Genomic DNA, 13,126 nt, shown 5'->3' with positions numbered 1-13,126 from the left:
GAGCAATCCAGGAATTTTATTTTTAAAAGTTTCCAAATTTCTAAGGTTGAGTAGGCGGGCCCCTACTGCAGTCATTTCTACCTCAGCTTTGTTTTTCAGTCTTTCTAGGTCTCCACTAGTGAAACCCATACAATTTTGACATAGGTGCCAGAAGGATATTCTTCAGAGAAGAAGGATTAGCTCTAGTCTGTAGTAAAGGTGACAAGCACAGAGAAGTTGATTTTAAGTGAAATTGCCAGGTCAGTTGGTAAGTTTATCTACTGCCTTTTCCCTCCAGCCACCTCCATCAGTACAGTACCTCTTCTGCAGTCCCTACTGATCCTGGTGTCTTGATCCTTTCAGGCATGTGTCCTCTATTTCTTACTCCCAGATTATTATTTACTAAACCTGCTCTAAGGAAGAAAGAACTATTTCTTCGTTGAAAGATCATTCAGTTTGCACGTGTAATGGTGGTTGAATGCTAACTCTGCCACTTAGAACCTGTATCATTATTTCCTTGAGTCTCAGTTTCTACAGCTGAAAATGAATTTGATACTACCAACCCCATTAGGTTGTTAGGGAAATTCATGTGAGTATCCCAGCCAAGTGGTTCTCAATGGGATGGTAGTACATTTCGTTCCACAGAGACATTTAGCAATGTCTATTTCTGATTGTCTTGGGGGGAGGGTGTGCTACTCGCATCTAGTGGATAGAGGCCAGGGATGCTGCTAGCTAAACATCCTACAATATACAGGACAGCCTCCCACAACAAAATCTTTTTGTTCCAAAATGTCAGTAGTGTCAAAGTTGACAGACCCTGCCCTAAACCAATGTATAACTCCTATTAGGTAAGTCTAGAATGGATATTAATGGACAACACCTTTAGGCATGACTCCTCCCAGGTACGTTTGCTTTTTATGAAAGGGGTTTTGGTGGTAAAGTCTCTTAAAACTGAAACATCTTCAGATAAAAGAAACTACATAGTAGAATTATATATTATAGGGTTAATGGTTTTTGTACCTAGGACTGCTTCCTCAGGCCCATTCCAGTGAGAAGAGCCTACTTTTCATACCTTGCTTTGTCTTCTTCTCCTCCTCTTCCTCCTCCTCACCAGCCTCGTGGGGCATTACCCTAGGATATCACTTCAACATGCTTACTCCAGATGAGTTTGGAATTGTACATGCCACTTAGCTTTGCCATTGTCTTCTTGCATTTTTATTTTGTAAGAGTGCCTACTGTGTTATTGCCACAGATCTCATTTGAGAGTAAATTGGATATAAAGTCTAATAACAGGCAAATTATGACTATTTCTGTATCTTGAGAAGATCTTATTAAAGAAAATTATTTGTGTATGTGTTTTGGTGTTATGTATAGCAGGATCTGGGCAGAGGAGATGGGTGGACAGGAATTGAAGGAGGGCTAGATTCTTTGTATTTTGCTTCTGTAGGTAATGGTCAAATAAATAACAAGTAATTTGTTTTAGTAGTTCTTTCTCCTTTATAGGTTTCTGTTCTCCTAAGTAAATTTAAACCATTGTCTAGAAATCATCATCTGATAAGTACGTGGTCCAAAGAAATGAATTAATCAACTGTTTCAAAATCCAACACAATGACAGTGATAATACCAGGTATTGAACAGTGAAAATGATTCTCCTTTGGGCGACATTGCCAATGGCTGTTAGCAGACAGAGCCAAGTAGTCTGCCTGTGGTTGTTCTTCTGTATCATTTTGGCAGATTAAATGGAAAGGTTAAACTTTCACTTTTTCAAAATTTGGCAGTGGCCATTGACCTTTTGCTTCTTGAGATGCTTTTAGCAGCATTATCTCAGCCTTTCGTTTTAATACATCAAAATTCACTTCTATTAATCTTAGAGTATACATTGTATAAGTTGTTGTAGGTGGACATAAAGATGAACAGGACAGTGCCCCTGCCCCCAGGGAGCCTGAAATCTAATAGGGAAGCAGGCTGTAAACAATTTTCCAAGTCCAGTGAACATTAAATCAGTGCATAAGAAGTGCCCTTATAAGAATCAGACAAAGATCCAGTTAATTCTAAAAAGGATTAGTGAAGGCTTACAGAAGAGGTAACTTTGATTTCCATCCTGAAAGATGGGAAGGATTTTATTTTGATTGGGGAAGTCGGGAGGCCAGTAGAACATATTAAGCTAAAAAATGAGAGCCCAGTAAACAAGGAGACTCTATTCTTATTTTTTTTGATGAACATTGGGTATATCTGTGTGGTTGAAGTATAGGTTTTGTCAGATTTTTTCTTTTTTTCTTTTTTTTTTTTTTTTTTTGTGGTACGCGGGCCTCTCACTGTCGTGGCCTCTCCCGTTGCGGAGCACAGGCTCCAGACGCGCAGGCTCACGGGCCATGGCTCACGGGCCCAGCCGCTCCGCGGCATGTGGGATCTTCCCGGACTGGGGCATGAACCCGTGTCCCCTGCATCGGCAGGCGGATGCTCAACCACTGCGCCACAGGGGAAGCCCGAAGTGTAGGTTTTGTCAAGTATTGAAATAGCAGATCAAGATATGGCTCTTTAAGAACCAGATTACATTGTTCTTTGGATGCTGTACTTAAAACTATGAGCAGGGAAAAAAAACGTTGTTTTGCAGGAGAGCAGTGAAAGCTGCTGCTCCATATTTTCGATGGCTAGCTCTGGCATCAGTATGAAAGGTGGACAGTAGTGAACATGTGGAAGCAGGGAAGCTTGGGAGGAGGTCATTGCAATAGATTGGGTTGAGAGAATGAGAACCTGAACTCATTGAGGTGAAGAGGGAAAAGAAGCGATAGATGATAAGGAAAAGAACATTTAGAGGTGGGTTTGCCACATTTTGACTATTTGGGGATATACTTTTTTTTTCCACGTTATAACATCTCTGAAATCTGGTTCTGTTTTACAAGCAGTAGCATCTTGCAGTTGTAATTGGCAGCATTTTTCATCCTTTCTTTTTTCTTAGTGGTCCATAAAATATGGCTATATCTTAAAATCTCTGGCTTCGTAGACTGATATATGATACCAGCATTTGATGATTGATTGGATGGTGAGAATAAGTAAAAAGGGTGAGTCAGAGACAGCTCTGAGTATTCTAGCCTGAGTGGTGAGGTGATGGTGCCGGTAACTTAGACAAGAAGTGCAGGAGGGGGAGTGAATGTGTGGAGGCCAGGTTTGGCTTTGGACATATTATGGTTGGGGCAGCTTTAAGATGCCTACATGGAGTTGGCTCCTGGGCCCGTGGATATAGTCCTTTTCTCCTTTCCCCTACCCTCCCCAGGGATTGCTATGTGGAAGTCTCTGTGCTTACATCTTTATATTATTAAATCTTAAGCAACATCTGAATGAAAAGTTTACTAGGTTAAACCATAGTTTTCAGAGGAGGGAACCGATGCCACTGTAACTAAAGGGTTAACCCAAGGTCAAACAGTTCAATAAGTAGCAGAGCTGAAGTCGGCCCCAGGTTTGTCTCTAGAAGCCTAAGCTCTGCCACTTACTAAGGTCCAGTTACAGAGGATTCTCAGGAACTGTTACCATAGAAAATAAGTTAACACTATGTGATATGTGAGATTGAGAGAGAAAATAGACCTTTGTCAGGTAGGTGTCCCAGGACAAAACATTAGGGAAAGCAGCTGTGCCACCTCCTGTACTTTGACTATGAGCATCTGCTCCTCTTCTCATCATACCTACTCTTCCACTGTTACTTCAGCCTTTTCAAGATCCATTGGTTGTCTCTATGACTCTATCAGTGTGTTGCCATTCACGTACTCAACATGTTTGGCAATCCAGCTCTGTACATAACCCTAGTAAATTTACTTTCTTACCTTTCAAAACAACTGCTTTATTCTCCTATTTTCTCAAGTCGATATTCCCCCCTTCTTCTCACTTGCAGCTGGTAATCTCACCTCATGTTTAATCACAGAGAATAAGCAGTTGGAACATGAGTTCCCTCATCTTTCCATCAACAGATCTTCCATCCACTTTGTATTTGTTCTTGTACCCTCGGTTTTCGCCTTTGTTAAAATGGAAGACAGATCCTCTCTCCATATAAGCCAAAATATGCCCCCTTGTGCTTTGAATATCATTCCCCTCTTGACTTCTTAGGGACTTTGCTATCTATGGCTCTAATCCCTCCCGCTCTTCCTCCATCATTAATTAATATCCCCTTTTTACTGTGTCATTCCTGTTATCATTTCTTACGATAGCCATGTTTTTTTTTGTTTGTTTGTTTGTTTTGCGAAACGCGGGCCTCTCACTGCTGTGGCCTCTCCCGTTGCGGAGCACAGGCTCCGGACGCGCAGGCCCAGCGGCCATGGCTCACGGGCCCCTCCGCGGCATGTGGGATCCAACTGGACCGGGGCATGAACCCGTGTCCCCTGCATCAGCAGGCGGGCTCCCAACCACTGTGCCACCAGGGAAGCCCCATATGTTTGTTTGAAGGAGAGCATAGGAAGAGTTTTTTAATTTCATAAATAGCTTAGAATGTAACTTTCACCCGGGGCATGAACCCGTGTCCCCTGCATCAGCAGGCGGGCTCCCAACCACTGTGCCACCAGGGAAGCCCCGTGATGGCCATATTTTTATGCTCTCTTCTTTACAGCAAAATGTGAAAGAATTGCCTAGTCCCTCTGGCAAGTTCCCCAATAAATTGAATTTTAAGTACTTTCCTAATAGCAATTGCTTCATTCAACAAGCCTTTACCGAGTACCTGCTGTGTACTAGGCTATCTTCTAGGTACCAGGGATTCAGAAATGAATGAGACGAAAGAAGTTCTTGCTCTTATGGAGTTTCCAGTCTAAAAGGGGAGATAAATATAAATTTACAATAAATATGTAAACAAATAAGTAGAAAACTAAAGCAGCTTCTCTTCTATTTTCCCTCTGATAAAACAGCTACACACAGTCAGAACACCTACATCGTTAACCCTGAGCAGGCCACCTAATATCTTCACACCTTGGTTTCCTTATTAGTAAAGTATATTTACTGTTTATCTCACAGGGTTATTGAGAGAGAGAGAGAGAATGCATGGAAAGCCCATTGTAAAATATAAGACAATATAAATGTAAAGTATTGTTATTTGTATTTGATTACACTGAGTCAAAGATTTGTGTATTTGGTGTATTTCAGTATTTCTGTCAGCATTGTTTGCTATTTAGATTGTAAACCACATGAGCGTATGTCATGTCTTTTCGGATTGTTGTAGCTTTCATGCCTCTGGTTTCGGGGACTTTCTAGTAAGAATCAGTGTTAAATTGTTGATTGCTATTGCTCTGTAATATAGTGGAATGACTTGAGGGAAGGATTTCAAGTATTGAATGTCACATGGGTGATTGGACTAAATAATCTTTAAAGAACCTTCTAATTCTGACATTTCGTGATCCGAAAATAGAATAGCTGAATGAAAATTGACCCAGCCTTAGTGGAACAAAATGCATTTTCTTTTTGGCAATAAGTGTGGTTTGGAACAAAATAAAACCATTTCATGATGTGTTCAAATTTTCAGTCTCTATGACCAGATATCTAAGCTAGTATCTGTATTATACATGTGTAAGAAACAATGTGGTAGCACAAGCAGTGTTTTTATGAATCCTAGATATTATACTTCCTCTTAAAGCACCTACTGCTGTACTCTAGAGAAGAGATTTGCTCTAAGCTAAAACTATTGAGATTCTCCTTACGACTGTTGCCCTATACTAAAAGTAATGTTTCTTTTTTCAAAGGTACGCCAGCCTGTCATATGCATCAACAACCATGTATTTTGTTCAATTTGTATCGATTTGTGGTTGAAGAATAATAGCCAATGTCCAGCCTGCAGAGTCCCCATCACTCCTGAAAATCCTTGCAAAGAGATTATTGGTAAGGGTCTATTTTATAAACACATAGAAGTAGATTTGAAACAATCTTAAATAGTGTCTATTTGGAGGAAGACTGAAATAGACAATTTTCAGTGATGTTATTTTGCCAATATCCTACTGGATGGATTGGTCATTTGGCATAATCTGTAAGTGGAGCAGCTCAGGAGCGCAAAGCACTATGAGAAGTCTCAGAGCCTCCTGGAACTTTCATTCTGGTAGAGGCTGTGCATGTGGACCAAAATATTAATGGTTTAAAGCAGCAGATGCTGACAGCCAAAACCAAACAAACAGAAAGGTCCACAGAGTTTAAACAGGGAAGTTCAGCTAGGAACATTGAGAAGGGATCCATGACGCAGGTGGCCTTTAAGATGGAGTTTTAAGGATGGATAAGTTTTCAATTGGTAAAGATTAGGGAGGGCATTTCATGCAGAGGGAATAGCATGCACTACAGTTCAGAAGTAGGAAAGTAAGGCATGTTTTTGGAAATGATCAGCAGTCTAGTTTGGGTCTGACTGTTGAAATAAGACTGAAAATGTAAATTGAGACTTTATTTTTATTTTTTTATTTTTTTAACATCTTTATTGGCGTATAATTGCTTTACAATGGCGTGTCAGTTTCTGCTTTATAACAAAGTGAATCAGCTATACACACACACATGTCACCATCTCTCTTCCCTCTTGCATCTCCCTCCCACCCTCCGTATCCCACCCCTCTAGGTGGGAGGGAGGGAAAGCACTGAGCTGATCTCCCAGTGCTACGTGGCTGCTTCCTGCTAGCTGTCTGTTTTACGTTCGGTAGTGTATTCGTGCAGAGCATCTTGAGTGACAGACTAAATTGGGGAACTGCTGTGTGGGTGAGAAGGGCGAGGTGGGCATGATGGTCTGAGCAAGGGGATGGCACAACCCAACATGTGTGTAAGGAGTATCACTCAAGGGATGTGTGCAGGCTGGGCTCCAGGGGAGAAACGGGACGTGAGTGGGTCAGGTTGGATGCGCTTGCCCAGGTGAAGGAGAGTGTGAGTCTGGATTAAGGGAATAAAAAAGAACATTCAGTGCTACAGTAGTGTAGGTAAGAGGGGGGATAAAACTTGAACTAGAAGATTCTTGAAAAATAAAGCATTTAAAGAGCTTTTTTAGTGTTATTTCTCTTAGATTGTTAAAATTAAATGATTTTTATTTGGTTTTGCTTTAGGAAAAATTGAAAGTGAATTCATGGTAGCATGAATCATAGAAAGAAGCCTTTCAGAAAACTTAAGAAGTCATTATAATAGTCCCAAGTTAGGCAAAATTGACTTAACTAAAATTTTTATAATGGAAAGGAAGGTATATATGCTAGAACAAAAGAACAACCAGTGGAACTTTGGAACTAAGCGAACTGAAAGGGGAATCAGAGCTGGCTCCAAGGTTTCTTTCTTGAGTACGTGGATGAAGTCTGATAGAGGAATATTTCTCTGCTGTGCTGGAAACTGGAGTGTTAACCTTAGCCTCTACTTTTCTACCTGCACTGACCTTTACCAGGAGTCAGGTCTTTCCTTGCGGAATATGAGTTTTGTTGATTAAAATAATTCGAATGTTTTTTCCCCAGCTTCTTTTCACATCCCTTCTCCCTCCTTCATTCATTCATATCTAAGTGATATTTCATAAATTCTCTCAAGTAAAATGGTTCATCCATCCTGCCATTTGGATAGAACATCCTGAAAAAGAATATCTGTAAATGCCTTTGCTATCATGATGCTAAGAAGTACAAAGAAGGTAACCACAGCGTAAGTGAAGAGCTCTCAGGAAGAAAACATTTTGAGTGTGTTTGTGTGAGTTATTACGGGCATACAATTAGTGCTGTGATTTATAATCCATCGTAACTGGGTTGTTAGAATCAGTGAAAAGACACATTAATCTTTTCAGTTGTGTAACCACATATGTTTGAATGAATACATTGGTTATAATAATACATATCATAATATATGTATCATATATGTGATATATACAGATAATAATATGTATTTGATAATTCTATCATGTACAGATAATGTTGATAATATATTATTTGTACAACTTATTGGTTAGCTGTAAATATAATCATTGATTTTATCATTAACAGTTGTCTGGTACTCAAAATTTGCAGTCGTCCAAATGTGATCATTAATAAAATATAGCCTTTGCCTTCATTGAGTTTAATATAATAAGATACATAGGTAAGTAAACACAACATGATATTTTATTGAAGGTATTTCTTATGGTGTTATTTATCTTTTCTCAGGATTAAAGTACAGAAGAGACCTAGATGGCAGCCCACATGGTTATAAGGAAAAGGGTAGAAATTAAGCTAGAGAACTATATAGAACAATAAGAAAAGAGTTCATTTTAATTGTCATTCTACCCAAATCAGAATGAAAAGTTAGCGCTTTTTTTCCCTATAGGAGGAACAAGTGAAAGTGAACCTATACTAAGCCATACAGTCAGGAAGCACCTTCGGAAAACTAGACTTGAATTACTCCACAAAGAATATGAGGTAAATAATAATTAAAATGTTAAATGATGACAGCATTGAATTCAAGGTAAAACTGAGCTATCAGTCCCTGGACTTCTTAGAGTAAGCATCTAATGAAATCTTATTTTAAATGCCAGTTTAAAAATATCTTATTTGATAAATCCTTTTTCTTTTTCCCTTTCCTATTTCAAATAGAGGAAGGGAACAGATGGAAACATTTCCTTTTTTTCTTTCTTTTAATTTTAAATTTGTCCTCAACAGAAACATTGTTTTGTAAGTTACTCCCTCAAGAGGTGGGAGATAAAGGAAACTCCCTTGTAAAAGTCAGTCTTCCAGCCCCCACGAGGCATTGTGAATGGTCTGGCAAACGGGGACTATAACCAGCATTCTGTTTTTGTTTCTACCTATAAATTCACCGCTAATTATAAGTCTGATCAGTTCTGGTAAAGAAAATATACTTATGTCAGCTACCAGCAAAGAGATTTTGGTGTGAGATATGCTATTTCCTAATTCTTTTTTTTTCCCATGTAAAACAGTGTTGTTGTTTTTTTTTAATAAAAATTGTGTATATTTAAGGTGTATAACATGTTTTGATATATATATATATACATGGTGAAGTGATTACATCAATCGCTAATTAACATAGCTGTCTCTTCACATAGTTACTTTGTGTGTGTGGTGAGAGTACCTGAAATCTACTCTCTTCACAGATTTCCAGTATACAGTACAGTATTATTGACTACAGTCATCATGTTATACAGTAGGTCTCTAGACTGTCTCTATCCTGTATAACTGCAACTTAGCACCCCTTGAACCAGCTCCCTATTTCTCCCACCTCTCCATTTCCCCCACCTTGCATGCTTGGTAACCACTGTTTAACTCTGCTTCTATGTATTTGACTCTTCTGATTCCACATATATGTGAGATCATGGGTTTTCTTCCTGTGAAGGTGATTTGACATGGTGATGGAATTTTTTCTAAATTAGCTTCATGTTAATGGAATACATATACTTTTGAATAAACATTAAGCCCAGTTGTCATTTTATATCGACTAAGTTAGGGATATTATTGCTCTCTTCCTTTGACACAAAATATCTTTAAGTTATACTATGTAAATGGAAACTACTTCAGCTGCTTCAAAAATTTTTTGAAATAAAGTGGGACATAAATAAATGACTGAATAAATGTTCATTCATATATGTTTTCCTGTTTATATTTGTTTATTCATTAATATATTAATTCAAACAAGTAAAGCGATTTTCTCATTTTATAATGCCATTTAACTTGAAATGTATTGTAATTTAAAATAGTAAATAGCACTATCTGTGTTAGCTCTGAAACGTATTCTTATTTACTTAATATTTATCACACTTAGATGCTAATCAAATTAATCCTTTAGAAGATCACTGGCATATTGAAGTTTATTTTCTAACAACAGAATTTCTGACAATCTTAGTTTAAGATGAAATATCCATTATAGATGAATAAATTGTATCACAGAAAAGAGTTCTAGCCTCAAATGTTTAGTTACTGGATTTAAGGTAGCAAGCAGTTCCACATGGGGAAAAGTAATACTTGGAATAGTCTTAGCAGTAATTAAAGATCCAGAATGTAGAAGAGTTAAAAATTAACTACAGGTACTATTCTGAAGTGGAAAGTGAAAGGACATGGTATATGGTTTTACTCCTACTTCAAATATAGAAGCAAAAATATAGACATTAAACAAAACTATAAATCTTGATCAAAACTGTATTTTTAAATTCACCTCAGTAAAGCAATTAAATTTCCTCAGAATTTTCTTCTGAGGAATCTACTTCCTTGTTGAATTCATGTGCCATTTCGTGTTTTCTGGATATCTAAAATAGAATCAAAGATTCCACGTTTTAATTTTTTTAAATCACAAACTATGATTGAATTAAAATAAAAGCAATGGAAATGCCTATTTTTATCAGAGTCAATATACATTTTGAGAATTTCAACTATATGTGACTTTCTGTCTGCAAAGCTATTCTGATGCATAAAGAATCTATGTATCTACAGAATTTTGAGTATAAAATTTAAAAGCACATTGGCCTCACTCTAGCATATGTATGTGTTTAGTGTCTCTGTCTACCTGATGGTTATGCAATGCTTTTTCAGGATGAAATAGATTGTCTACAGAAAGAGGTAGAAGAGCTTAAGAGTAAAAATCTCAGCTTGGAGTCACAGATCAAGACTATTCTGGATCCTTTAACCTTGATGCAGGGCAACCAAAATGAAGACAAACATCCAGTTGCAGATAATCCAAGTAAAATTGACCCAGAAACTGTAGCAGAATGGAAGAAAAAACTTAGAACAGCTAATGAAATCTATGAAAAAGTGAAAGATGATGTGGAAAAGTTGAAGGAGGTAAGTTGTGTTGTTTTTAAAATTCTGTAGTATTTTAAGTACCTTCAAAAGTATAAGTCACCATATTTGAGTCATCATTAGATGATTTTGGGGGAAAGGACAGAAATCCCTGGATGAGCATTTATAAGAAATAGGAAAACTTTTTCTCCTTAAATGTTATTAGCTGCCAAGAAATATCAGGTGGTTCCATTTGTGACTATAATTGGAGACTCTGTAGTGCCTCTGTATGAGTTTGCATCTTCTTGTGGAAGAATGACATCAATTTAAAGGATGTATTTCTATTCCTCTCATTGTGGTTTGGCTTAATTTTGTTTTTTAAGCTTATGTTAGTGACTGCCCTGTATGCATAAAGACAAACACCTGTCCATTTCCCTACCTCTAAAATGAAAGGTTTAGACCATATCTTTTCTAGCACTACCATTCTCTGATTTTTTTAATATTGTAAATAGTTAAAGATTTAATGACTACTTCCAAGAGAGCTGTGAGTAGCTGCTTTAGACTACTCCATGAAAAAGAATATTTGACTTATGAGGCAGGTTCATTTTTTTCAATTATTCTTCCATCCATACAACAAGATAAATAAAGCATAGGTGAAAAGGGCAAACTCTAGGATTTTCCAGTCTAGGAAAGGAGATGAGATCCATGCTATCAGCACTAGAGGTAATAATCAAGTGCTGTAGAGCTTTGCTGGCCAAAGGGACTAGCCTTTAGCTTGGCTTCAAGTTTATCCACAGTGGAGTCTTGTGCTGAATAGAGATGGTTTTGTGGTATCCAGGTCCACAACCACCCATTCAGCCTGTGTGCATTCTCTTAAAATACTGTTACTGTGCTGAATTACTAAATCCTGCCTCCTGAAATCATTAATGTTCCATATGATATTTTAAAGATGTGCTACCACATACTGATCTTCAGTGAGGTTAAGTAGCAGAGAAGTATCTGCAACTTAGTGTGAATGCTAAGTCAAATTGCATACCCATGTGTAAAATAAATGCCATTTAGGCTCAGAAAAGGCCAAGATGAGACAAAGAAGGGAACTTAGTGCTTTTAGAGAAAAAAGAAACTACAGACATAATTGCACCGAGTTTGTTACAGGTTTAGGGGAAGTTGTAATTTCTTTGGTTTTCGGTAGCCAACATTATTAGCATTTTGTCTAAGAAGAGAAGAGGACATGAAAAGGAAATACAGCTGGGAAGTCACAGTATTTATCAATCAGCCATGTCCCCTTTAACTTTTCCTCTACCTTAACCATCAGTAAGTTCTATAGGGTCTCTTTTATAGTTATTGAATTGCATTTAAATTTTTGGCAATAAATGTTTCTTAGAGCATGAAGATGTATATGAAAACTTTACTCTGGGCTTATAAGAGTGGTATAGGGAAAAAAAAAAGAGTGGTATAGGAGATGTATGTAAAAGAGAACTACATAAGATACAGTTTTTCTTTGTTCTTTTAAAGGTCACTTGTTAAATTAAATACCCAGAGCTACCCTGAGACCTCACAATTATCTGGGATATTTAGTAAGCCCATTTTGGATGCCCAGTGAAGGTATTAGGTAGAATTAGGCATTAAGCTGGGACATAAATAAATTTAAAAACATGGACTGCAGAGGCAAAACTTGAATGTAAAGTACAAAATAATAACATACTGTAAATCAAATATAGGAGTACTAAACATTCAGAATAAAGGACTACCTAGAACGAGTGAAATGGACTTGTTTTTTTTAATTTTTGAATTTTATCTTATTTATTTTTTTTTACAGCAGGTTCTTATTAGTCATCCATTTTATACACATCAGTGTATACATGTCAATCCCAATCACCCAGTTCTTCACACACCCACCACCACCACCCGCCACTTTCCCCACTTGGTGTCCATATGTTTGTTCTCTACATCTGTGTCTCAATTTCTGCCCTGCAGACCAGTTCATCTGTACCATTTTTCTACGTTTCACATATATGCGTTAATATACGATATTTGTTTTTCTCTTTCTGACTTCACTCTGTATGACAGTCTCTAGACCCCTCCACATCTCTACAAATGACCCAATTTCATTCCTTTTTATGGCTGAGTAATATTCCATTGTATATATGTACCACATCTTCTTTCTCCATTCATCTGTCAATGGGCATTTAGGTTGCTTCCATGACCTGGCTATTGTAAATAGTGCTGCAGTGAACATTGGGGTGCATGTGTCCTTTTGAATTATGGTGTTTTCTGGTTATATACCCAGTAGTGGGATTGCTGGGTCATATGGTAATTCTAGTTTTTTAAGGAACCTCCATACTGCTCTCCATAGTGGCTGTATCAATTTACATTCCCACCAACAGTGCAAGAGGGTTCCCTTTTCTCCACACCCTCTCCAGCATTTGTTGTTTGTAGATTTCTGATGATGCCCATTCTAACTGGTGTGAGGTGATACCTCATTG

The 13,126-nt window shown here is 37.7% G+C and overlaps 1 protein-coding gene across 2 annotated transcripts in view; it reads left to right on the top strand.

Annotated features, from left to right (window-relative positions):
- Window positions 1–13,126, top strand: part of OBI1 (ORC ubiquitin ligase 1) — a 46,486-nt gene that overhangs the window by 4,410 nt on the left and 28,950 nt on the right. The window contains exons 2-4 of one of the 2 annotated variants that reach the window (XM_007100756.4): window positions 5,694–5,829; window positions 8,245–8,336; window positions 10,455–10,703. In XM_007100756.4, coding sequence (XP_007100818.1) covers window positions 5,694–5,829; window positions 8,245–8,336; window positions 10,455–10,703 — 477 coding nt within the window. The remainder of the gene's footprint in view (window positions 1–5,693; window positions 5,830–8,244; window positions 8,337–10,454; window positions 10,704–13,126) is intronic. The other variant, XM_007100757.4, reaches the window with a different exon arrangement.

Source organism: Physeter macrocephalus, chromosome 13 (assembly GCF_002837175.3).
Source record: "Physeter macrocephalus isolate SW-GA chromosome 13, ASM283717v5, whole genome shotgun sequence".
NCBI lineage: Eukaryota > Metazoa > Chordata > Mammalia > Artiodactyla > Physeteridae > Physeter > Physeter macrocephalus.
The sequence above is the reverse complement of the archived record's forward strand: the minus strand, read 5'-3'. Positions and strand labels throughout refer to the sequence as shown.